The sequence below is a fragment of the Molossus molossus genome, unplaced genomic scaffold (assembly GCF_014108415.1).
Source record: "Molossus molossus isolate mMolMol1 unplaced genomic scaffold, mMolMol1.p scaffold_m16_p_8, whole genome shotgun sequence".
NCBI classification, from domain to species: domain Eukaryota; kingdom Metazoa; phylum Chordata; class Mammalia; order Chiroptera; family Molossidae; genus Molossus; species Molossus molossus.
Genome location: NW_023425402.1, coordinates 99,112,954 through 99,135,640, shown reverse-complemented (window position 1 = coordinate 99,135,640; position 22,687 = coordinate 99,112,954). Strand labels below are relative to the sequence as shown.

Sequence of the window (22,687 nt, the reverse complement as noted above, 5' to 3'; positions counted from 1 at the left end):
CACACATACACTCACACTCATTCACTCAAGGGCAGGTCAATCTTATCTCAAGCAAACAACCACTCCTTCCCTTCTTCCCTGTTACCTGCTGTCCCCAGCTCTTCCTTCCATTGCACAAAGTGTTGAAGCCATTTCCTGCAGTCTCCCTTTGAGGTAACTGTGAGGTACTTGGTCAAGTCCTTGTCTTTCTCCCACTTCTCTTTCAGCTGTTCGCCTCCGGAATGAACCACAGTATACTGTCCACTCTCCGGGTCAAAGACAAGGAACCTTTGTCCGTTCCATCCAAACTCCCAGGATCCACTGTAGCTTCCTCTGGCGTTGCACTGACACGTCATCCTGACCTGCAGGGTGAAAGGACCTGCCCACAGGCCCGTGGGGAAGACGTCAGCCTCCGGTCTTGTCAAATCATCACCCCACCTGGTGTCCCCTCCTCTGAACTCTTCTAATCCTGCACTGTTCTCCCTGACCTTTCTGCTGGGCTGCATGGAGAGGACCAACATCCACTTTTCTTTATACAAATACAATAAATAGTGCTAAGCTCACAATCTGCTCGCCTCTGCACCTGGATTTTCACACTTACCTCTGTCTGCGTATTTCTCTGCTATAATGTCAGGCAGGTGCTGTTTCATCAAGTTCCCCACATCCCTCAGTGTTGTGGTCTGTTCTCTCCAGGTTTCTGTGGTCACTACCTCTTCTCTCAGGAGATTCATAGATGTGACCTTACCACTGCCACAGTCATAAGAAAAAAAATTCTTTCCATCCATCTGGACTTGAGTCATGCACCAAGATTTTTTGTTAGAAGAAATGTTGAAATCATAGTAAAGATAGTGATACTCTGTAAGAAAAAATGCTGGTGAGGACTGGGGTTGGAAGGAAAGGACCCAAACACCCCCTCCCCCATCTCTGATGGGTGGGCTGGCAGAGCAAGAATGACCCTGCCTGGCCTCTCCCTTGCTTGAGGAGGACCAGGAGGCCTGGGCTGGGCAAGAAACCACACATCTCCAGATATGTCCTCTCCCTACACCAAGTCAATACCCGTCATCAGCCCATAACCCATCCAGAGACATGCCTGGTGGCTATGGATAAAAGGTCTACATGCCAGAGACTAGGCAGTGCCCTGCGGGGACATGGAGAGCATGCAGGGCTGCTCCTGAGGAAGCGGCATGACAGTGGGGTGGGGAGGTGGACAGGCCTCCCAGCTGGAGAAGGGGAGTTTACGACTGTGGGTCATGCTCCAGCACAGCCCTGGGATGGTGCACCTGCTGCGAGGGTGGCTCTTGCAAGCCTGGAGGAAGGCGTGGCTCCAGTGCATGTGACAGAAAAGCCACAACTTCTGGGGCAGGTCGCAGAGGGAGGGATCAGGTGGCTCACAGAAGTGAATATGCCAGGAGGGATATGATATGAAAAGGCACCACAGTGTGCAATCCACCATGCTCCATGAGAAAGCCTGACCTAAACTCTGGTTTACTGAGCTGCTGAGGAAAGAACGGATGAGAAGAGCACAGAATTCTCTAAGAGCTCACTGATGACTTTGCTGATGGTCAGGAAAGGTGGTGGGACTCCGCGTTCCCCAAAATGGCTTCCAGTAGTAAAGGGGACGGAAAATTCTGAAATAAGAAATCACAGGTACAGGAGCTCTGTGTGGAGAGCGAAGGAAGTAGGACCATCAGAATGATTAGGAAGCAGAGTCTCAACCACAGAGAGCTATAACTATGGCTCACAGAACAGGGTGATCCTAGGGGCAGCGTTGCCACCCTCTGGAAGGTTCTCGAACTGCCACCCGCACTCCAATCCTGTCCGCGAGTTGAATGTCCCCCTCCCATCTCCTCCCTCCCCTTCCCGCGTCTCCCCAAGCACCCCACTGGAGATTACATCCCGAACTCACCTCCACGAAGCAAGGGACAGTCTGAGGTCCGGGGGCAGTCTGGCAGCACAGCCAGAACCAGGAGGACGAGGCTGAACTTGGAGCCCGCGGTCGGCACCATCGCGAGGAGCGATCCGAGCTGCCCTGCGGGGCTGACAGCGTCTGCGCGCAGATGGCCTGGGACAGTGTCTGAGACCTTGAGTCACACCGCCTTTTCCCGCGGTTGCTTATATTCCTCACGAGGAGGGAGGGAAGAGAGGCGATTGGACCAAAGTCCAATGAGCCGGACCCAAAGAGGCGTCCCTTTCAAAGAGCGCCCCGCCCCGCCCCGCCCAACCCCGCCCCTCCGCCCCGCCCAGTGCCAGCACTTGGCTGAACTCCTGGACAGGGCAGGCCGGCCCCATCCAGAGGAGCCCTGCGGCATCACAAGCGCTCTCACCACCAGCCACAAACACACCCAATACACGTCCTACAGCCCGCCCCCACCACCACCACACCAACAGCCAAGGACAGGGGAGAGACGCCTCAACACTGGCCCGTTCTGCTGACACCCCTCAAAACCACCCACCACCCTACACACTTCTAACACGCCTTTCCATTCCCAACGCTCCCCCTTCCCCACACCAGCCCACATCTGGGGAAGTCGGAACAAGAGCCCCTGGCATCCCAGGCGTCCGGACAGGAAGTGTTCCCTCAGGGTCTCTGCACACAGGCACACACATGACTCACTCCCCTACCCTGCTCCCAGGCCTGACCACAAACCCTCCATCATCCCCACTGCTCTCCACCTTGAACTTTCTTGCCACCTCTGCTAGTGGGTTACAGAACCTGCAGCCCAGGCACTCATTTCAGACACTTTCCCTCCCCAGTTACTGCTGTCCTCCCCACGCACCCAGTTCTATTGCCCAATGCTTTGGGGTCCCAAGAACAGCAGTGCTTCCAATACCTTCCATGTGTGAAGTGACCCTAACCCCTTCCTCCACCAAGTGGCACCTTATCCCTGTTGCCTGAGGACACACACAGCCAAAGCCTCTGCACCTGGCCCAGGGAACCTGGAGTGGAAAGCAGAGGAAGCACATGTTTCCAAACTATGACCCTGGGAAGCTGGTAGGGAAAGGCACTGTCAGTCTACCGTGTGGTCCCAAACCCACATTTCCCACCTACTGAGCAGCATATGCACAGTCTGCAAACTGTTTCTATATAAAGGACAGACAGTGAATGTTACCATCTTTGCAGGTCACTTAGGATCCATCTCTGTACACACTACGCACCCCCACCTGTATGGTGCAATAGCAGCCAAAGACAACATGCAAGGAGTGTGGGCCAGATATGGCCATTGTGCTACTTTACTGACCCAACATTTAAAGTATATTGGATTCACAGATATGGTTGTCACCCCACCTGTCCACTGTGTGTTGAAAAGCCAGCCCTGTTCACTATCCTGCCTGTGGCTTCTGCGTGCAGTCAATGTAGAGAATGTGGGTCCCAGAGCAATAGGACATTGCTCCTCTCCTTTCTGTAGACTAGACTCCTTGGTCCAAGAGGGCCTTTGAGATACTTCAGGAAGTCATAGATGCAACCCGAGGGTAGTGTTGGTGCAACATTTCTGGTGGTGAAGTCAGGGACATCTGTCTACATGTTATGTGTCCCCTGTGACCCTGCTCATTTCAAAGCCCAAAGAAGCACTTCTATTATATGACTGCTGGGCCCATCTGACCTAATGGCACTCATGATGGACAACTCTGACACCCCATAGCCAGAGGCCTCATCTCTGCCAGGTCTCAGTACTTCACCAGGACCCTCTTTGAATGGTGTGGCTTTTCCTGCAGCAAGTGATATGATCTTGCTTCAGAACATTAGAGGGTCTATGTTGTGATCCTCCAGTAGGAATGCCGTGAAGTCCCCACAGCACTGTCCTACTACAGATTGTCTTGTATCATAGTCTGCTGGATTTCATGGACCAGGAACAAGGTTCAGCCACATTCATCCATTCAAGTATTGCCCATCTGCTTTCGTGCCACAACAGCAGATCTGAGCATTTGCAACAGATTTCTGGGTCTGCAAAACCTGAAATATTTCATATATACTCATTTATAGGAATAAATCAGACCAGGCTGGCAATTAAATAGAGCTAGGAAAGGGATCACACCCCTGCATCCTTAGAGAGGATTTAAGGTTGGTACCCTTCTCTGTTATTTTATTGAGGATAACATACTGTTTTAACAATCTATTTGGAGGAAACAGAGGAAAATGTAAGAAGGTTGTAATTGAATTTCCCTACTGTGTAGTCCTCAAGCCACAAGTAATCCACGAACAAAAAAAAATTTCTATTCCTGTTACAAATCCAGGGAATGTGAAATGACCACTGTGTGGATTGCTAAACCAAATGACACCACTGTGAGCAGGACCTGGGACAGGTGTCTATTTGTTAACTGGGCCCCACCCCCATGCACCACTTTAATAACAGAACCAGTGATCAGCCCAGCCAGTGTGGCTCAGTGGTTCAGCATCAACCCACGCAAGAAGAGGTTATAGGTTCAATTCCTGGTCAGGACACATGCCCAGGTTGTGGGGCCAATCCCCAGTGTGGGTCAGGAAGAAGCCAGCCAGTCAATGTTCTCTCTCATCGATGTCTCTATCTCTCTTTCCCTCTCCCTTCCTCTCTCTTTAAAATCAGTAAAGAAAAAAAAAAATTTAAAAACAAAAATAGGACCAAAGATGATACTGTGGTCTCTGGAAATGATGTTAACTCACACACTATGTCCAATATGAGTGTCTGGGTGTTTTCTGCTTCCCAGTGCATACTTACTTGAGTCACTGGCCATAAGGTACTTGCTCTCAACTTAAAGGGTCCCTTCTCACTTAAACCTGGCCTCTCCTTCTAGTAATGAGTGATAGGTCTCAGAAATGGCTCAATTCTTACACTGCTGTTGTGGCTCAGTGGTTGAGCATCGACCCATGCAGTTAGAGGTTGCAGGTTCAATTCCTGGTCAGGGGACATGCCCAGGTTGTGGGCCAAAACCCAGTGGGGGGCATGCAGGAGGCGGCCAATCGATGTTCCCTCTCATCAATGTTTCTGTCTTTCTCTCCCTCTCTCTAAAATCAATAAAGGAAAAAAAATTGAAAAAAGAAAAAGAAAAAGAAATGGCTCAGTTCTTGAAACTGGCAAAGGATTCAGCCTCTTTCTAGGGAGGCTGCTGTTGGCCTTCTAATTATTTATCCCAGTGCCTTGTCTTTGATTTTATTACTTAAATCCATCACTCTCTATGTTCGCTGTCTGTCTACTTTCTCCCTAGGATCACGGTGTTCTCTGACCCAAAGGGACAGCACTCTGTGGACATTGGTTGGCATTCCAACCTTTCCGATCATTTCAATAGTGGGACTCTTCCTGCTTATGACAGTTGAGTCCTATATCTCAAATGTATTATTTCAGAATATGTTTTATCCCCACTACTACTGGGAGCCCATTTCTGGAATACCATCTCCACCTGTCAAGCCTGCCCATCACAGACAAACATCACTGAGCTACTTGAAAATGATGGTACCAGCCTGGCCAGTGTGGCTCAGAGGATTGAGCGTCTTCCCATGGACTGAGAAAATGGTAGTGCCCTTCCCACTATCAGGAAGAAGCATTTTTCCTCTATCCTTCTAAGTTCCTCTGAAAATTTTAGTATTTCAATTAACTAGAAAAATATTAAATGAGTAAAGAACATTTTAATTTGGTACATAGGGGATCTGAAAGAAATATGAGACTCTGAAGTGACCAAAGTAGGCAGCTTTTATATCTTTTGACAAAGAAACAATTCATTTCTGAAGAATCGACAACACAAAGGAGATTGGACTTGGAGTAGTCAATTAGTAATGAAGTAACAAGGTTTGTTTATTCACCCTTCTGGGCTCTAACTTCCCTATGTCTGATGCCAAGGATGTAGCTCTACCTCCTGGTACAGGGAGCATGTCCTGCTTTTAGGAGGACAAAGAAGGATCAGAGTGTCCTCCTTGCACCAGCTGTTCTTAAGTAACTTTAATTCAAAATGATCAATATGCCTAAGTGATACAGTTTGGGGTGTGGCCAACCTTGAACACCATCATCACTGTGCATTCCTGCTCAATTCAATAAACTAAGACCTTCAGTCCTTCCCATGGAGCATAGTTGGTAAACATTCTCTGGTTGTTCTGGCTTTTCATACCCCATCCACGCTGACATATGTATTTCTTGGAGCCTTTTAATCCCATCCGACACTCTCTCCCTCCCCAGTTCCTGATTTTCTGTCCCCTGCAGTGCAGCCATTTCTTTTATGAAACTCCCAAGATCCATCCTGGTGGGAGGAAGGCACCATCTTCCAGTGTCGTGCTAAAAGCCTTGACCCATAATCGCCAACTCTACCCTTGTCCAACACTGGGTTCACCTCAATCAGCCACAGCCATGATCCTGCTCAGCATCAGCCCCCCTGCCCCTTCTACCATCTTCCCACAGGGCACAGGGTAGTTTCTGACAATCCTCTGGGGGCTAGACCTTTTGCTCCTCCAGCCGGCCTGGCACATCCCTGTGTTTAACTGATGCTGGGTATTGGCCTGGTGGACAGAGGGGACATATCCGGAGATGTGTGGTTTCTTGCCAGGCAGAGACCTCCTGGTCCCCCTCAAACAAGAGAGGGGCACTGGCCTTCACCTGGTGCAGGGAGAGGCTGGGCAGGGCCAGTCCTTGCTCTGCCAGCCCTGCCATCAGGGGCATTCCTTGCTGTCACAGAGATGGGGGAGAAGTACCTATGGCTCCTTTTCTTTCAATCCCAACTGTTGCCTGCATTTTTCCTTCACAGATGCTCCCTCTCTTTGCTACAACTTCAACATTACTCCTAATGGACAGCTGTGGTGTGAGGTTCAAGGCCAGGCCATGGAAACACATTCCTTAATTATCCCTGTAGTAGTGAGATGGGCTAATCCGTTGGGCCTCTGGGAATGCAGATCAATGCCAGAAAGGCCTGGAGAAACAGAAGGGAACGGGAAGGACCTAATGAAACAGCTTAGAAGGAAACTGCTGGACACTGAACCAGAGACTTTCAAACTAGCAGAGAAACTGAGAGGCGCAGGGCCGGAATGGAATGCATGTTGTATGGCTAAGGAGCTGTGTGTTCATGTCAATTTTGGAAGTTTATCCCACTGAGAGGACCAGCAGTGGGGACAGGGCACAGAGGACACAGCAAGACCAGGGTACAGGAGGGGAGCAGTGGAATTCTGGTTCCCATGGGCCGGCACCATCATAGCTGGACACAAATCACCCCTGTTACACCTCCTTATTTCTCCTGTACGTCAAGATATCCAGAGAAAAAAATTACAGTGGTACAGGTAGATGTCAGGTACATAGGTAGATGGATAGAGGGAGATAATAACATACGGGTTCAAGTGATTACAGTGGCTGTAAACTCCAAACATGCAGTGTAGGCTGGCATACTGGGGCCCTGAGAGCCAGTGGTGCACATGAGTCTGAAGGCACTCTGCTGGAGAATTCCTTCTTAGGGGCGTGGAGAATTCCTGTCCTACTGTTCTTTTAGGCCTAAAACATTAAAAGGCCTACAAAATTGATGGAGGGAAATCCCTTTAACTCAAAGTTCACCAACTTCTTACCCATCTGCATGCTAATGAATCATTTCCTCTCTCCTCCTGTCTCATAACACCCTAGTCCACAGTCAGAACATCACACCTGCTGACAGGTGTTTAGATAACTGAGCTGCACACTTCATGCGGTTGTCGGAAATACAATGTGTTTCTTGATAAACTTTGTCAAACAGAGTCTAATAGTCTAACACTATTATTGTTAGATGCTCAATCAATCTGTGATAAACTGAATGACCTTGGGGACCAGGAGCTGAGGGAGGATTCTCCTCATGTGTGGGTCTCATTATAAACATGACCACCTGTGGCAAACTATCCTGACTCCATGGCTACAACCCCACCACCACTCAGTTCATCACTAGGGTCACTCTGGCCATCTCGAATGCATTGTCGCCTTGGCCTTTATGACCATAGTGTGTATTGTGGATAGAAAAAAGAGGGGGTTTGGTGTCCAGTGGCTCAAGACTGAGGGGCGGTTCTAGCCTGAGGTGAGGACCAGGGAGTGCTGAGTCCCACCTGCCCCCATCCAATGAGCATTCTCCCCATTAAATGAACAACACAGGCTGAGACCTCCTGTCACACACATTTGCCGTGTGAAGTCAGTGAGTCCAAGTGACATTAAGTCCCCCTTGTCCTAGGGCTGTTGGCAAGTGGAGGGAGCCTCTACCAGGCCTCTCTCTACTTAAGCTGAGGGACATCGGATAAGGACAAACTATGTGAATTAAGAGACGTAAAAGTTATAGAAGGTTCGGGACTGATTCACTAGAGTCATGATGCAAGAGGGGCCTGTGCTGTGTGGTTTGGAAGACGAGACACATGCCAGTGGGCAGGACACAGACTTGATGGATCCAGATGATCTCTGTGATAAGATGCTCCATGCATGGGGCTGGGGCACAGAAGCCTCAGTGAAAACCCTTAGCATTAGGCAACCAGCAAAGCCTGGTAGGCTCAGCCCACAAGGCTGGCTTAAGGAGGCAAGTGACTGGGAGAACAGGAGGAAGGCAACAGACTGGCATTAGAGGCCTGGCAGGAAGGCCAGGTGGGAGCCATGCCTTGTATAACCCAGTTGTTATTACCTGGACAGGAGCAGGGGAAAGACCAAATAGTACAGCATGAGAGCCCCATGCCCAGTAAAGTCTGAATGACAAAGGGAAGGTACTTGCCTCAGTCACACCAGACCCCAGGAGCTGGTGGAACTGGCCCCAGGAGCTATTTTAATGGATGGGGCTCTCACTCCAGACACAGGAATCAGGTAGCTGGGTGACACTCAGGCATGTCCCTGTGCTAGTTTCTTCATCTTGCCATGCATGCGTGTGGTTAGGGTCTGGCCGGTGATGCAGGCCTGTGAAAGAATTCACAATGAGAGAACGTGGAGGAAAGGAGGAGGAAGTTTATTATTTTTCCCCAAAGTCAGGGAAAGAGCCTGGTGCCACATGGCACAGGGCAACAATAAATGGGGTGACTTGCTTTTTATTTGGGTTTTTCAGGGGGTGGATGGCAATTAGGGGCAGGGAGGGGATCCTGTTGAAGATGAACAGATGCCAGGGTTTCTCCTTGAGAAGCCAGTTTCTTTTCTAGGAGACAGTCCGCAGATGGGCCAGGGAGGCGTCCTTACCATATCTTCTCTGGCCTGTCAAACATGCTTTGGAGCAAAGAAAGTTACTGAGAGTATAAAAGGGAACTCTTCTCTCAAGGGGTTACAGAGAGTTTGGAAAAGGGAGACTTGTTTGAAGAGGTGGGGGAAGGGAAGTTTCTATCCATTAGAGGCTCTTTGGTGTGAATCATCCTGGAGTGGCTACAACAGCAGGGGGAGGGGTGCTGTTTTCTGTCCTTGTACATTTCACAATTATAATATAGGAAAGGTCACCTGAGGGAATGAAAAGAGGAAATGAGGAGACAGTGCAAGTAGCCCTGAGCTTGTCCAGGCTGAGGACTCCCACAGGTCTCCTGATGGTGCTGCTTCCTGAGGTCCTGGGTTCGGGTGTCTCCTGATGAGAGGAGGGCCATGCACTGCAGTCCAAGGCACTTCTCTGTCACCTGAGTGTGCTTGTCTGTGTGGAAATAAATCCATAGACGAGGGCCGTCTGAACAAGAATCCGCAGGGTTCCTCAAACTCAAGAGGCCATGGTTTTGATCTGATTTAAAATGATTATCCCCAGAGGACACCCACTGCTTAAACGCTGGTTGCTTATGAATTACTGAATGAATGAGAAAGTGTGAGGATGAAATGGCCAAAGAAGCTAAAACCTCCTTTTCAGAACTGGGAGCCTCAAGCGCCCTGTGAACTTATCAGAGGTCTCTAGGACACAGTGTAGGTTTTTCCATTCCTGTGTGCGGGGAATAGCTTGGAAATATAAATTCAGATCTTAGTACCCCAAACTTATTCCATGAAGGAATCCTTTGCTCAACAAAAGGCCCTGGGCTCCACAGGCACAGAAACTTCTAGAAAACACATGCTGATGACAGGACAGGTAAAGAATATCTTCAGCTCCATTCATTAAGAGGGAAGTTTCTGCCCTGACCGGTTTGGCTCAGCGGTTAGGGCGTTGGCCTGCGGTCCAGAGACACCCGGTTCGGTTCCAGCTGGGAGCACGTGCCTTGGTTTGGATTTGTCCCTGGCTGGTTGGGTTGTGCTGGAGGCGGCCACTCGATGTGTTCCTTTCCAGTCGATGTTATCTCTCTTCCTCTCGCTCCCTTCCTCTCTGTCTGAATAACGAATGAAGGAATGTCCTGGGGTGAGGATTAAAAAATAAATTAAAAAAATTTTTTTAAAAAGCCACTAGCTTAAAAAAAAAAAAGAGGGAAGTTTCCCCGGAATGAAAGTCTTGGGTCTTTTAGGAAAAGAAGGAAGGATTGTAAAATCAGGGAAGGAGATGGCCAACAATAGGTGGGTGGCCAGGAGAATGGGGTGGAGGAAGGGGCCTGGGGGTGTGAGAAGGGCCTGAATTGTTTGTGCACTTTGTCCCAAGGAGCAGGTGGCGACCTGGGGAGGGGCTTCCCAGAGGTTCTCAGACCTCAGGGTTCATTCCCTCCCCGGGTCTCCTGGACGCGGCTCAGCACTCCAGTTGGGTCGCCCTCCGGATCCAGGTCCCGTTGCAGGGTCTGTGGGCACCAAGCTCTTCCCTGTGCTCATGGTCCGGCTTCTGCTACTGGACTGTCCCTGGGCGGAGCGGAGCGCGGCTGGCGGTGAAGTCCCCACGGAAATGCGGGGCGGGGCCACCAGGACCAGGACCCGGACTGGTGCCCTAGGGGCTTGGGGAACCTTCCTCGGGATGGTACTGCCGCCCCTCTTCAGTTCCCTCCGCGGTCGTTTCTTCCTGGGCGCGATGCCCGGGCTGGTCTTCCCCTCCCAGGCAAGGCTTAGGACGGAAAGAGGCGACTTGGGCTGAAAAGTGAAGCTGGACGAAGGGGCGGAGGCATGGGAGGGAGGGGTGAGAGCGGGAAGTTCTGCTCATGCCCCACCTCACCCCGCAGCTCCCTCCCAGCCCGGGGTCCTGGTGTGGACAGGGCGTGTTCACAAACGGTCCGGAACCACAGACAGCTGCCTGCCCCAACTCTGCTCACACTGCTTTCCCAGGCAGACCCTCTACTATGCCCACTGCTGGGGACCTGGACCTTCCCAGTGGCTCTGAGGGGGTCGGAGCTGGCAGCCCCAGGCACTCACTCCCCAGACTCAGGTCCCCTCCCCTCCTGAGTCACTCTGCTCCCCCAGCTCAGCACAGTTTCACTGTCCACTCACCTGTCCCCACGAACCCTCGTGCCTCTAAAACCTTCCTATGTGTGAGTAGCTCTTTTTGGCCTGTGGCTTTTTTTTTTCTTTTTTTGAAACATTTTTTGTTTGTTTTTGGGCGGTGGGTGGGTACATGCCCCTAGCGGGAACCAAACCTGGACTCTCTTGTCTGCAGGCTGACGCTCCTACCACTGAGCCAAACCGGCCAGGGTTCTTCTTTATAGAGTGAATGTGAGAGGACGCAGATCCCACAGGTATGGTCACTGCTCCTCTCCTTTCTGCAGACTGGATCCCTTGCCCCAAGCAGGCCAGGAGGGACACCGCAGGAAGCCATAGGTGTGAGCTGAGAGTCCTGCTGCTGCAACATTTCTGGTTTCAGCATCAGTCCCTGCTTCTGCATCTTTTCTTTTCCCTGTAACATCATTTAGGGCCGAAGAAATCACATCTGTCTTGTGACCCCTGGCCTGTGTGCCCCAAGAATTCAGTGTGTTGAAGCCCAGCTCAGGATGGGCAGCTCTGGTATCCCATGGCCAGAGGCCTCTTCTCCACCAGGCCCCAGGACCACCAAACACCGACCTCCAACCACTTCACCATGGAGGGTCAGCTGTGCAGGGGTCAACCCCACAGAGCAGCACTTGGTTCAGTGGGGCTCTGGTGCCCACTGAGACTGCCCATGAGTGTGTTGCTTGTGGAGGTGGTTAGGAACTCATGCTCTGGTGTGGTCTGAAGCTGTCCACTGGGTGCACTGGATCTGGGGCCTCCCCAGAGATGCAGGCCAAGGTCAGCTGCTGTCTGTCTTGTGCTGGGGCCACCCATCATGAGCTACAAAGTGATCTGCTACTTTATCAGACTTACTTATGCTTGGCTTGGAGGTGCCCAAGCAAGGCTAAGCTGTGACCCAAGGTTGGCTACTGCTAGAGCTGGGCCTGGTACCACTGGGTGGGAAGTATGAGAGGTACAGGCATGCTGAGACCAGAAGCTGCTTATTTGAGAAATTTTAGATAAATCTGAAGCAGGAGCCAAGACAGGCCATTTATATGGAAAAGCCACTGGAAACAGCTTGGCTGGGCCTGGATGATGGAATCTCAGACATGGCGCTTGTCTGCTGGCTCTGTGGCTGGAGGGCTCCTCAAAGGAACATGGCCTCAGCCAGCACTTCTGTCTGGGGAAAGCTGTGACACCACCCCGCACACACCCTCCCCAGCTCTTGCCCTGATGCCAGACAATTCACTTCCTCCCCATATGCCTCTGGAGCCTCTCAAGCTGCTGCCCAGTGCTGGAGCTCAGAGGGAGTGAGTCCATGCACTGGCACTTTAAAAGGAGCTGCCTGAAAGTAGAGCAGCCCCCATCTCTCTCAGCCTCATTTGCCACTGTTTTTTATTTTTAATTTTTTTTTTTTTTGCATTTTTTCAAAACAAAGACAGACACGTATAAAGTTATTTTTATTTGTTTTTGCTAAGGAAGACCAGAACCATCGCGGCGGCACAGTCTGTAACCCACCCTGCCCACATCGTTCTGTGGTGGGGCCAAGAACAGACAGAAGGTCTTCCTCCATCTTCTCAAAGCCTGAGGATCTCTCCCACAGGGCACCAACATGCACCTGTCACCTAAGACATGAACTGAAGCCAGATGCAGAGGTCACCTCATTTTCCACAACCAAAGGAGAAGATGGAAAATTTTCTTTGGTGGGATGTCTTCTTCACTTAGTCAGAAGACTAAGTGCAAAAATTCCAACACCTGGCACCAAGGTAAAATGGAACCAAATGTTGGTAAAGTGCAGCAGTGACATGTCCCTCAAGCAATAAAGGACATGGGTATAGCATCTGCCGTGTCCTCAGGATCTTCCGGAGGTCTCTGCATTTGCTGTAAGGACTGCAGCTCCTGGAGCTCAGCAGGTGAACAGCTGGACGCGGAAGGACAGCCAACCAGAAGGAGCAGGTGTTGAACTAGACCACACCGTCAGGAGCTCCCGAGCAGCATCTTCTGCCATCAGAAAAGAAACATGTGTTTGTCGCAGTAGCTGAGGAAATCCTGGGATAAGTTCCCCTGGGGTCATGGACCCCAACCACATCCATCTCAGAGCCCCACCCTCGCTGAGATGCACATAGTTCCCATCAATTCTCACTACCACCCTAGGTCCTCCCCTCCTTTACCACATGACAGTCAGCCTCAAGTCCCGTGAATGAGAGGTGGGCTCAGGACTCAAGGTGCACATGAATTGTTCTGCTCCCAGCACTGAAGTCCTGATTCTAAAGCCCCCACGAGGAGCCCTGTCCAAACACAGGGGCCTGCATCCCGGTTCCTCTCCCACTGGGGAGGGTTTCAGACAAACATCCTTGTTTCCCCTCCCCTCTCCTGCCCTCCTCACCCTGGTCACAGCACACCACTCTGAGAGTGACTGTCCCTGCCCTGCCCCATCCATCCCTGCTCCAGTCAGCGGTCAACATCCAACTCCACCAGCAGCTCAGCCCCACCCAGCTCCCCAGTCACCTCTGCCTGAGGCACAGGCCACTCTGTGGCTCCAGATGTGCAGTTGGCAAGATTCTGGCTGCCAGCTGACTGCACCAGGGCTCGGCCAGGAATCCCAGGGGTTCACTGAGAACTGGGTTCCTCTAACCTTGTCCTGCACAGGCCCCACAGTTAGCCCGCTGCCTTACCTGATGTCACTGAAGCAAATTTCCATGGAAACACAGCCGTGAACTCCAGCCTTGTGAGCTGGGGCTGAAAGGCCTTCCTCCCCTCTTCCTGGGTGAGACCAGGCCCCTCTCCTCTTAGTCCCCTGGCTATTCCCCTGACCCTGAACACCTCACATGGAGCCGCCATGCTGCTCCCACCTGAGTGTGAGTACTGCCCATGCGCTGTGAGCCTGCTGGCCCCACCCACCCACACTGGGCCCACAGACTCTCCCAGCAGGGAGTCTGAGCTCGCACTGAAATCACTGAACCCCTTCAGCACCAACAGGCCTCAATCCTTGGGGGCCCTCCTTTCCCACTGGCAGTCACAGTGAGGACACAGCAGGTCTCAGCTGAGCCTGTCAAGTTACTGCTATGAAGCGACATAATGTGTTCGTCTCCTGGTCTAATTTCCAGGAGGAGAGAGTTCAGTGAGGGGTCAGGGGATGGTCTGGGAATCCACTTTTCTCTGTCCTCGCTCAGGCCACCTGCCCCTCACTGCCCACCCAGTTCTGCCCTCAGTACCTGTTACTGCGAAGGAACCGGCGTAGGAAGAAAATTAAAACCAAGACAAACACAACGGCAAAGATGACGCTGGTGGTTATTATTGTCACTTCAATCACAGATAGTTCAGGTGTGACAGTGCTTGGTGTGGATGCAGCTGAGGCTGTGATTGGTGCCCCTGCAAGGGAAACACAAGAATGATATTGTGTAAAAAATCCAATTTGAGGAGACGCGTCCTCCCCTCCTCTGCCCAGGTTCTCCTACAGTGCAGACAGTTTCTACCCCTATGTGTGGCAGCCACTGTGACAGACCCTGGGGTGGAACAAAGAGGAGAAGGCCCTGTCCCCTTGGGGCTCACACAGCTAATGGGGGCAGCAAGGGTTCCATATACCCTGTCACTCCTGCTGTGACAGAAGAGGAGGAGACACATGAGGAAGGCAGCAGAGAGGTCCCCAGGAGCTTACTCAAGGTGGTGTTGAAGGGTTTCCAGACATAGAGCAGGTGAGACGAAGGAGAAAAGTGATGCTGGGAGGACAAAACAGTGAAGCCACAGGTGTGATAACAGAACGATGCCCTCATGTGTGGTCAGCAAGAATCCACGGTGAGTGTGCACGGTTATGTGCAGTGAGGAAGAGACGGGAAGATGGAGGGATGGCAGGACCACCGCTGGTCGTTATTCTCCCAGGAACTGACTGCCATGAATCACTTTTTCCTACATGTACTCATCCACACGTTCACACACATGTTCACACACACACACATACACTCACACTCATTCCTCAAGGGCAGGTCAATCTTATCTCAAGCAAACAACCACTCCTTCCCTTCTTCCCTGTTACCTGCTGTCCCCAGCTCTTCCTTCCATGGCACCAAGTGCTGAAGCCCTTTCCTGCAGTCTCCCTTTGAGGTAACTGTGAGGTACTTGGTCAAGTCCTTGTCTTTCTCCCACTTCTCTTTCAGCTGTTCGCCTCCGGAATGACACACAGTATATTGTCCACTCTCCGAGTCAAAGAGAAGGAACCTCTGTCCGTTCCTTCCAAACTGCCACCATCCAGTGCTGCTTCCCCTGGCGTTGAAATGACACGTCATCCTGACCTGCAGGGTGAAAGGACCTGCCCACAGGCCCGTGGGGAAGACGTCAGCCTCCGGTCTTGTCAAATCATCACCCCACCTGGTGCCCCCTCTTCTGAACTCTTCTAATCCTGCCTTGTTCTCCCTGACCTTTCTGCTGGGCTGCATGGAGCGGACCAACATCCACTTTTCTTTTTTTTTTTTTTTATCCTCACCCGAGGACATTTTTCCATTTTTTGTTCAGGTAGAGTGGGAGGGAGAGAGAAGAACAGAGAGAGAGAGAGAAACATCGATGTGAAAGGAACACATCGAGTGGCTGCCACCCGCACAACCAACCAGGGCCGGGGACAAACTGCAACCGAGGTACGTGCCCTTAGCAGGAACCGAACCCGGGTCTCTCAGGACCACAGGCCGACGCTCTAACCGCTGAACCAAACCGGCTAGGGCAACATCCACTTTTCTTTACACAAATACAATAAATATTGCTAAGCTCACAATCTGCGCACCTCTGCACCTGGATTTTCACACTTACCTCTGTCTGCATGTTTCTCTGGTCTAATGTCAGGCAGGTGCTGTTTGATCGAGTTCCCCACGTCCCTCAGCATATCAGTCTGTTCTTTCCAGGTTTCTGTGGTCACTACCTCCTCTCTCAGGAGATTCATAGATATGACCTCATCACTGCCACAGTCATAAGAAAAAATTTCCTTTCCATCCACCTGGACTTGAGCCATACACCAAGGTTGTTTGTTAGAAGAAACGTTGAAATCATAGTAAACATAGTGATCATCTGTAAGAAAAAATACTGGTGAGGACTGGGGTTGGAAGGAAAGGACGCAAAACACCCCTCCCCCATCTCTGATGGGTGGGCTGGCAGAGCAAGAATGACCCTGCCTGGCCTCTCCCTTGCTTGAGGAGGACCAGGAGGCCTGGGCTGGGCAAGAAACCACACATCTCCAGATATGTCTTCTCTGTACACCAAGTCAATACCCGTCATCAGTCAGCCCATAACCCATCCAGGGACATGCCTGGTGGCTACGGAGAAAAGGTCTAGGTTCCAGAGACTAGCCAGTGCCCTGCGGGGACATGGAGAGCATGCAGGGCTGCTGCTGAGGAAGCGGCATGACAGTGGGGTGGGGAGGTGGACAGGCCTCCCAGCTGGAGAAGGGGAGTTTACGACTGTGGGTCATGCTCCAGCACAGCCCTGGGATGGTGCACCTGCTGCAAGGGTGGCTCTTGCAAGCCTGGAGGGAGGCGTGGCTCCAGTGCATGTGACAGAAAAGCCACAACTTCTGGGGCAGGTCGCAGAGGGAGGGATCAGGTGGCTCACAGAAGTGAATACGCCAGGAGGGATATGATATGAAAAGGCACCACCGTGTGCAATCCACCATGCTCCATGAGAAAGCCTGAACTAAACTCTGGTTTACTGAGCTGCTGAGGAAAGAACGGATGAGAAGAGCACAGAATTCTCTAAGAGCTCACTGATGTGATGACTTTGCTGATGGTCAGGAAAGGTGGTGGGTCTCCGCGTTCCCCAAAATGGTTTCCAGTAGTAATGGGAATGGAAAATGTTGAAATAATAAATCACAGGTACAGGGGCTCTATGTTGGGAGCAAAGGAAGTAGGATCATCAGAATGATTAGGAAGCAGGGCCTCACCCACAGAGAGCTATGACTATGGCTCACAGAACAGGGTGATTCTAGAGGAAAAATAGGTGGACAACCAACCTTACTGTTGGATTTAATCCATTAAAACAAAGGCAAAACACAAGGATGAACAATCAGGAGGCTGAAAGCAGCCTCCCAACAATAGACTGCATCCTTTGCCCAATTTCCAGAATGGACCCTTCTCAGACCTAGAACGCATTACTAGAAGGAGAAGCCAGGTTGCAATGAGAAGTAACCTTTCAATCCCACAGCAAGTGTAAACGTCCTTCAGGCCTGCCCCAAAGACCCATATGGCCATTGACACAGAGGTGTTATTGCTCCATAGATCCATACAGGGGTCATTTCACATTTCCCAGATTTGTAACAGAAATAGAAAATCTTTGTAGTTAATGAATTTCTTGTTGGCTGACGGCTACCATAGTAGGGAAATTTAAATACAATATTCTCAAACTGTCTTCCCTTTTCTCTAAATAGAATGTTAAAACAGTATATTATCCTGGAGAAAATGATGGAGATGAGTATCAACCTTAAACCCTAAAGGGTGAAGGTTACAATCTATATCCTATAGCATTTAATAACAGTCTGGTTTGGAGACTTTCTCTAAATGGCTAGCTACTAAATAGTTTAGGCTGTGCAGACCACAGGTCTCTTTGCAACTACTCAACCCTGCTGTTGTAGCCTGAAAAAAGCCACAGACCATATTTGAATGAATGAGTGTGGCTGGACCTGCCACTAGGGCCCTATGACCCACAGGATATGGAATAGCAGAGGTATCTGTACTAGGAAAAATTGCTGTGTGGATTTCAAGGCATCTTATTGGAGAATCATATCACAGACTCAGAGTCAGAAGAAAGGCCATGCCACTTGCACAGGGAAATCCACACCATTTAAAGAGGGCCTGGTGGAGATGAGGCCTCTGGCTATGGGATATCAGAGTTGCTGAGCATGAGCATCATTAGCTAAGGTAGGCTGAGTGCTCTTAGGTAGAAGTGAATCTTCTGGCACTGAAATGGAACAGATGAGATGCAAAGGTAGGTGGCCTCAATCTTGACCCAAGAAATATACCAGCACCACCCGAAGCTCACACCCGTGTCTTCATGCAGTGTCTCTCATGGCCCCTTCCACCAAGGAATCCAGTCTACAGAAAGGACTGAAGCAATGACTCCTACCTGTGGGACCCACATCCTCTCACTTTCACTCCACCCAGCAGCCACAGGCAGGGCAGGGCATGGTTCTGGCTCTTCAACACACAGCAGAGGCAGCCTGGGTGATGATTCCCCAGGGGAGTGGTCACCCATATGGGACTCCCTACATACCCTATATCTGGGGTCAGCAAACGAGGACAATGACCATATCTGGTCCCCAATTGTTCACATGTTGTCTTTGGCTGCTTTTGCACTACACACATGGAGGTGCCCCATGCTTACAGAGACAGATACTAAGAAGTCTGTAAAGATAAAAATATTTACTTTTGGCCCTTTATACAAAAAGTTTGCCAGTTGCTGCCTACATCTATTATCTTTGCATGCTGCTGCCTCCTTACTGGGTAGAAACTTTGGGTTTGGGACTAAAGGGGAGAGAGAGAGTGCCCTTCTTTACCACCTTTCCCAGGGCCCTACTTTGGGGAAATGTGCTTCCTCTCCTCCCTCCTGCTCCAGGTGTGTGGGCCAGGTGCAGAGGCTTTTGCTGGGTGGGTCCTCAGACAAGGGGGATAAGGTACCACTTGGTGGAGGAAGGGATAAGGGTCACTTCACAGATGAGAAGGCATTGGTTATAAAACTGGGTGGTGGGGAGGGAAGCAGTAATTGGTGCTGGGAAGTGGCTGGTGAAGTGAGCCTCGGAGGGGCTGCAGGTCCATAATCCACTAGCTGAGTGCCCCGGGAGGTTTAAGGGTTGAGAGCAGTGGGGATGATGGAGGATTTGGGTGGAAATGTCCTGTGAGAACAGTAGGGACATGAGGTGGTCTGTGTGTTACTACCCTGACGAAGTACCACTGTTCTGAAGCCTGGGGTCTTTGGACAGGGGCTCCCAGTTCCCCAGAATTAAGACTTGAATCTGGGCAGGAGAGCCACCTGGGGATGACCTGTGTGTGCTTCAGCAGTTTCTTGCCACGCCTTCTTTCCCTCCTGTCTTCTTCCTTGGCGCACGTGCCCCACATCACATGTTCTCCCTACCCACGCTTTCGGTCCCTCTTCTTTCCCGAAAGGCGCAACCTGCCCCTGATGCCAGGGCAGAAATGAGCCTGAGGAGGGCACTGAGGAGGGGCAGAAGGTCCAAACCACCTGAATGTTCTCCAACTGCTTTGAGTACTCCATCCCTTTCTGGAAGCTTAAGGCCCCCCACCCCTCTCTCCCCTCCACATCTCCCCTCTCCCCATTGAAGGTTCCAACCCCACACTCACCACCTTGCACCGGGAGACAGACCACTGCACAGGGGCAGTCCAGCAGCACCGCCAGAAGAACCAGGGGGACGAGAATGAACTTGGAGCGCGAGATCCCCATTTCCAGCAGGAGTCCTTAGTGTGACTCTACTTTGGCAGGTGGAGTGCCTGTTCCGAGTGCCTGGAAAAGAGCCTGGAGTGAGGTGAGCCCCCAGCCAAGCTACTCTGCCCAACACTCCCCGCCCTTCTGTCGTCCTTCAACCCCCCCACCCCTCAGCCACAAACTCTCACTTCACCTCTCTGCCCCAGGAGCCCAAAGGAGGGGAAGGAGCAATGCCTCCTTAACCCCAGACCCGCCCAAAGGAAACTTGAGCCAGGCCCCACAGCGCGGAGACGGAGGTGGTCAGAATGTTTCCTGGGTCAGGACCCAGCAGTGCCTTGAGCCCAGAGCCTGGCCACAAAGCCAGATGCCCAGGCCCTGCTACTGTCTCACAACACCGGTCCCCACCCCAATAAACTCTCACCTCATCTTGCCCTGCCTACCCAGGAGAGGGGAAGGAGGGATGTCCCTTAAGGATGAGGAATCTAGCCCCACGGCGGCTCCATGGTGGCCCCCTCCAGCCCCACCCGGGCCCAGAGCCCCGGAGCCCCGCGCCCACCTGGGAAGGGCGGGGGAGCCGCGGAGGCGCCTGAACTTGGCGGCGCAGGTCCCGCGGCCACTCCACAGCGCCGGTCCCCACCCCCACAACTCCCTGCCCCCCTTCGGGCGACACCAGCCCAGGAGAGGGGAGCGATAGATGCCTGCGCCACGCCAGACCGCGCTCCAAGGGGACGTGACCAGCCCCGCCCCCCGGCGCAGCGGAGACTTTCAGAAGTTGTGCCCTGGACCGAGCAGCGCCGTAGGGGCGAGTTCCGCCCGCGGCCGAAGTCGTCCCCAAACACCTGCCCCCGCCCCACAAGCTCGCTCGCTCGCTCTCTCTCTCTCTCTCTCTCTCTCTCTCTCTCTCACACACACACACACACACACACACACACACACACCCCTCCAGCCCGCCGGCCACCTGGGCACCTAGGCACCTCGGGTAGCTGCGAGCGAGCGCGCGTCCTGGAGAAGCCTGGGCCGTGCTGTCTTTGCACAACTCCCGTCCCCACCCACACCCACAAACTCTCAACCCCGCTTCTCTCTCACCAGGCCAGGATTGCGGAGGAAGAGATGCTTCCTGGAGTGCAGAGGAAAGGCGACCAATTGGCACAGGCCCCAGGCAAGCAGAAGTGTGGGCGGTAATGCAAAAAGCGCGGTGAGAATGGTCTCTGCCGGCTCATCTTGGGAACTGCAGCTGCTGATTTCAACCGCTTCCCCTCTCCAATTACTGCTCCCTACCCAGCTCACCCAGTTTATTACCCAATTATTTGGGGTCCCATGAATACCAGTGCCTCAATACCTTCCTATCTGTGAAGTGACCTTAACCCCTTCCTCTACCAAGTGGCACCTTATCCCCCTTGTGTGAGGACACACTAGCAAAAGCATTCTGCCCTGAAGCTAGAGCAAGTAGTACAAAAAACACATTCGTCCCAAACACATTTTGCATCTACTGAGAATGGCAGCAGAATATAAAGGTCATAGATTTAGACAAGGATCTGCTAACTTTCTATAAAGGACAGAGAGTGAATGTTACCATCTTTGCAGGCCACTTAGTATCTGTCTCTGTACACACTACACACCCCCACCTGTATGGTACAGTAGCAGCCAAAGACAACATGCAAAGGAGTGGCCACTGTACTACTTTGCTGACTCAACATTAAAGTGTATAGCCCCACAGCTATGGTGCCCTGTGCAACCTGTCTGCTGTGTGTTGAAGAGTCAGAAATGTTGCCTGCTCTGCCTGTGGCTTCTGAGTGGAGTGAATGTGAGAGGAAGTGGGTCCCACAGCTCCGTTCCTTTCTGTAGACTGGATTCCTTAGTCAAGGAGGCCTGTGAGACATCGCAGGAAGTCATAGGTGTGAGCTGAGGGTAGTGCTGGTGCAACACTTTTGATGTCATGATCTGGACCACCTGCTTTGGCATCTTATTTGTTCCCTGTGATCCTGCTCATTTCAAAGCCCAAAGAAGCACTTCTATTTTATGACTGCTGGGCCTATCTGACCTAATGACCCTCATGATGGACAACTCTGATAGCTCACACCCAGAGGCCTCATCTTTACCAGGTCCCAGTACTTTACCAAGAGCCTCTTTAACGATAGGGATGTACATGCTACAAGTCACATGGCCTTGCTTCAGAACACTAGGGATCTGTGTTGTGATTCTCTAGCAGGGATGCCATGAAGTCCCCACAGCACCTTGTCCTGCAACAGATACCTCTCCTGTCATAAGTTTGCTGGGTCCTGTGGCTCAGGAACAAGATCCAGCCACATTCATCCATTCAAGTATTGCCTATTGCTGCTTTCATGCTACAACAGCAGAGCTGAGTAGTTGCAACAGATTTCTGGGTCTGCAAAGCCTACTGAAGTATTTCATATACACCCACTTATAGAAAGTCTTCAGATCAGGCTGGCAATTAAATAGAGCTAGGAAAGGTATCACACCCCCGCATTAAGGTTGGTACTCTTCTCTGTTATTTCATCAAGACTAAGGTGCCCTAGGCAGAAGCTTTTTAGTTTGATGTAGTCCCATTTATTAATTTTTTTCCTTTGTTTCTGTCACCTTAGGTGATGTATCAGTGAAAATTCCGCTGCATATGATGTCTGAAATTTTGTTGCCTAGATTTTCTTCTAGAATTTTTATGGGTTCACAAGTCACATTTCAGTATTTTATTCACTTTGAGTTTATTCTTGTGTATGATGTAAGTTTCTGGTCTAGTTTCTCTTTTTTTTTTTTTTGCATGTAGTTCTCCAATTTTTTCAATACCATTTATTAAAGAGACTGTCTTTTCTCCATTGTATGCTCTTGCCACCTTTGTCGAATATTCATTGAGCAAATCTTGGGTCAATTTCTAGCTTCTCTGTTCTGTTCCACTGATCTGTATGTCTGTTCTTGTGCCACTACCAGGCTGTTTTTCTTCGAATGGCTTTGCAGTAAGACCTGATAACCGGTATTGTGATTCCTCCAACTGTGTTCTTCTTTTTCAAGGCTGCAGTGGCTATTGGGGGCCTTTTTGATTCCATATAAACTTTTTGAGTACTATTTGTTCT

General features: G+C 51.2%; 1 protein-coding gene across 1 annotated transcript; it reads right to left on the bottom strand.

The window, feature by feature from the left end:
* Positions 1 to 47: 47 nt before the first annotated feature.
* LOC118620783 (UL16-binding protein 3-like) lies at positions 48 to 1,985 on the bottom strand. The gene is made up of 3 exons (XM_036247779.1): positions 1,886 to 1,985; positions 563 to 835; positions 48 to 358 (listed from the first exon to the last, which is right to left on the bottom strand). Exons 1-3 carry the CDS (start codon positions 1,983 to 1,985, stop codon positions 48 to 50), a joined length of 684 nt encoding a protein of 227 aa, XP_036103672.1.
* Between the last annotated feature and the right edge of the window lie 20,702 nt (positions 1,986 to 22,687).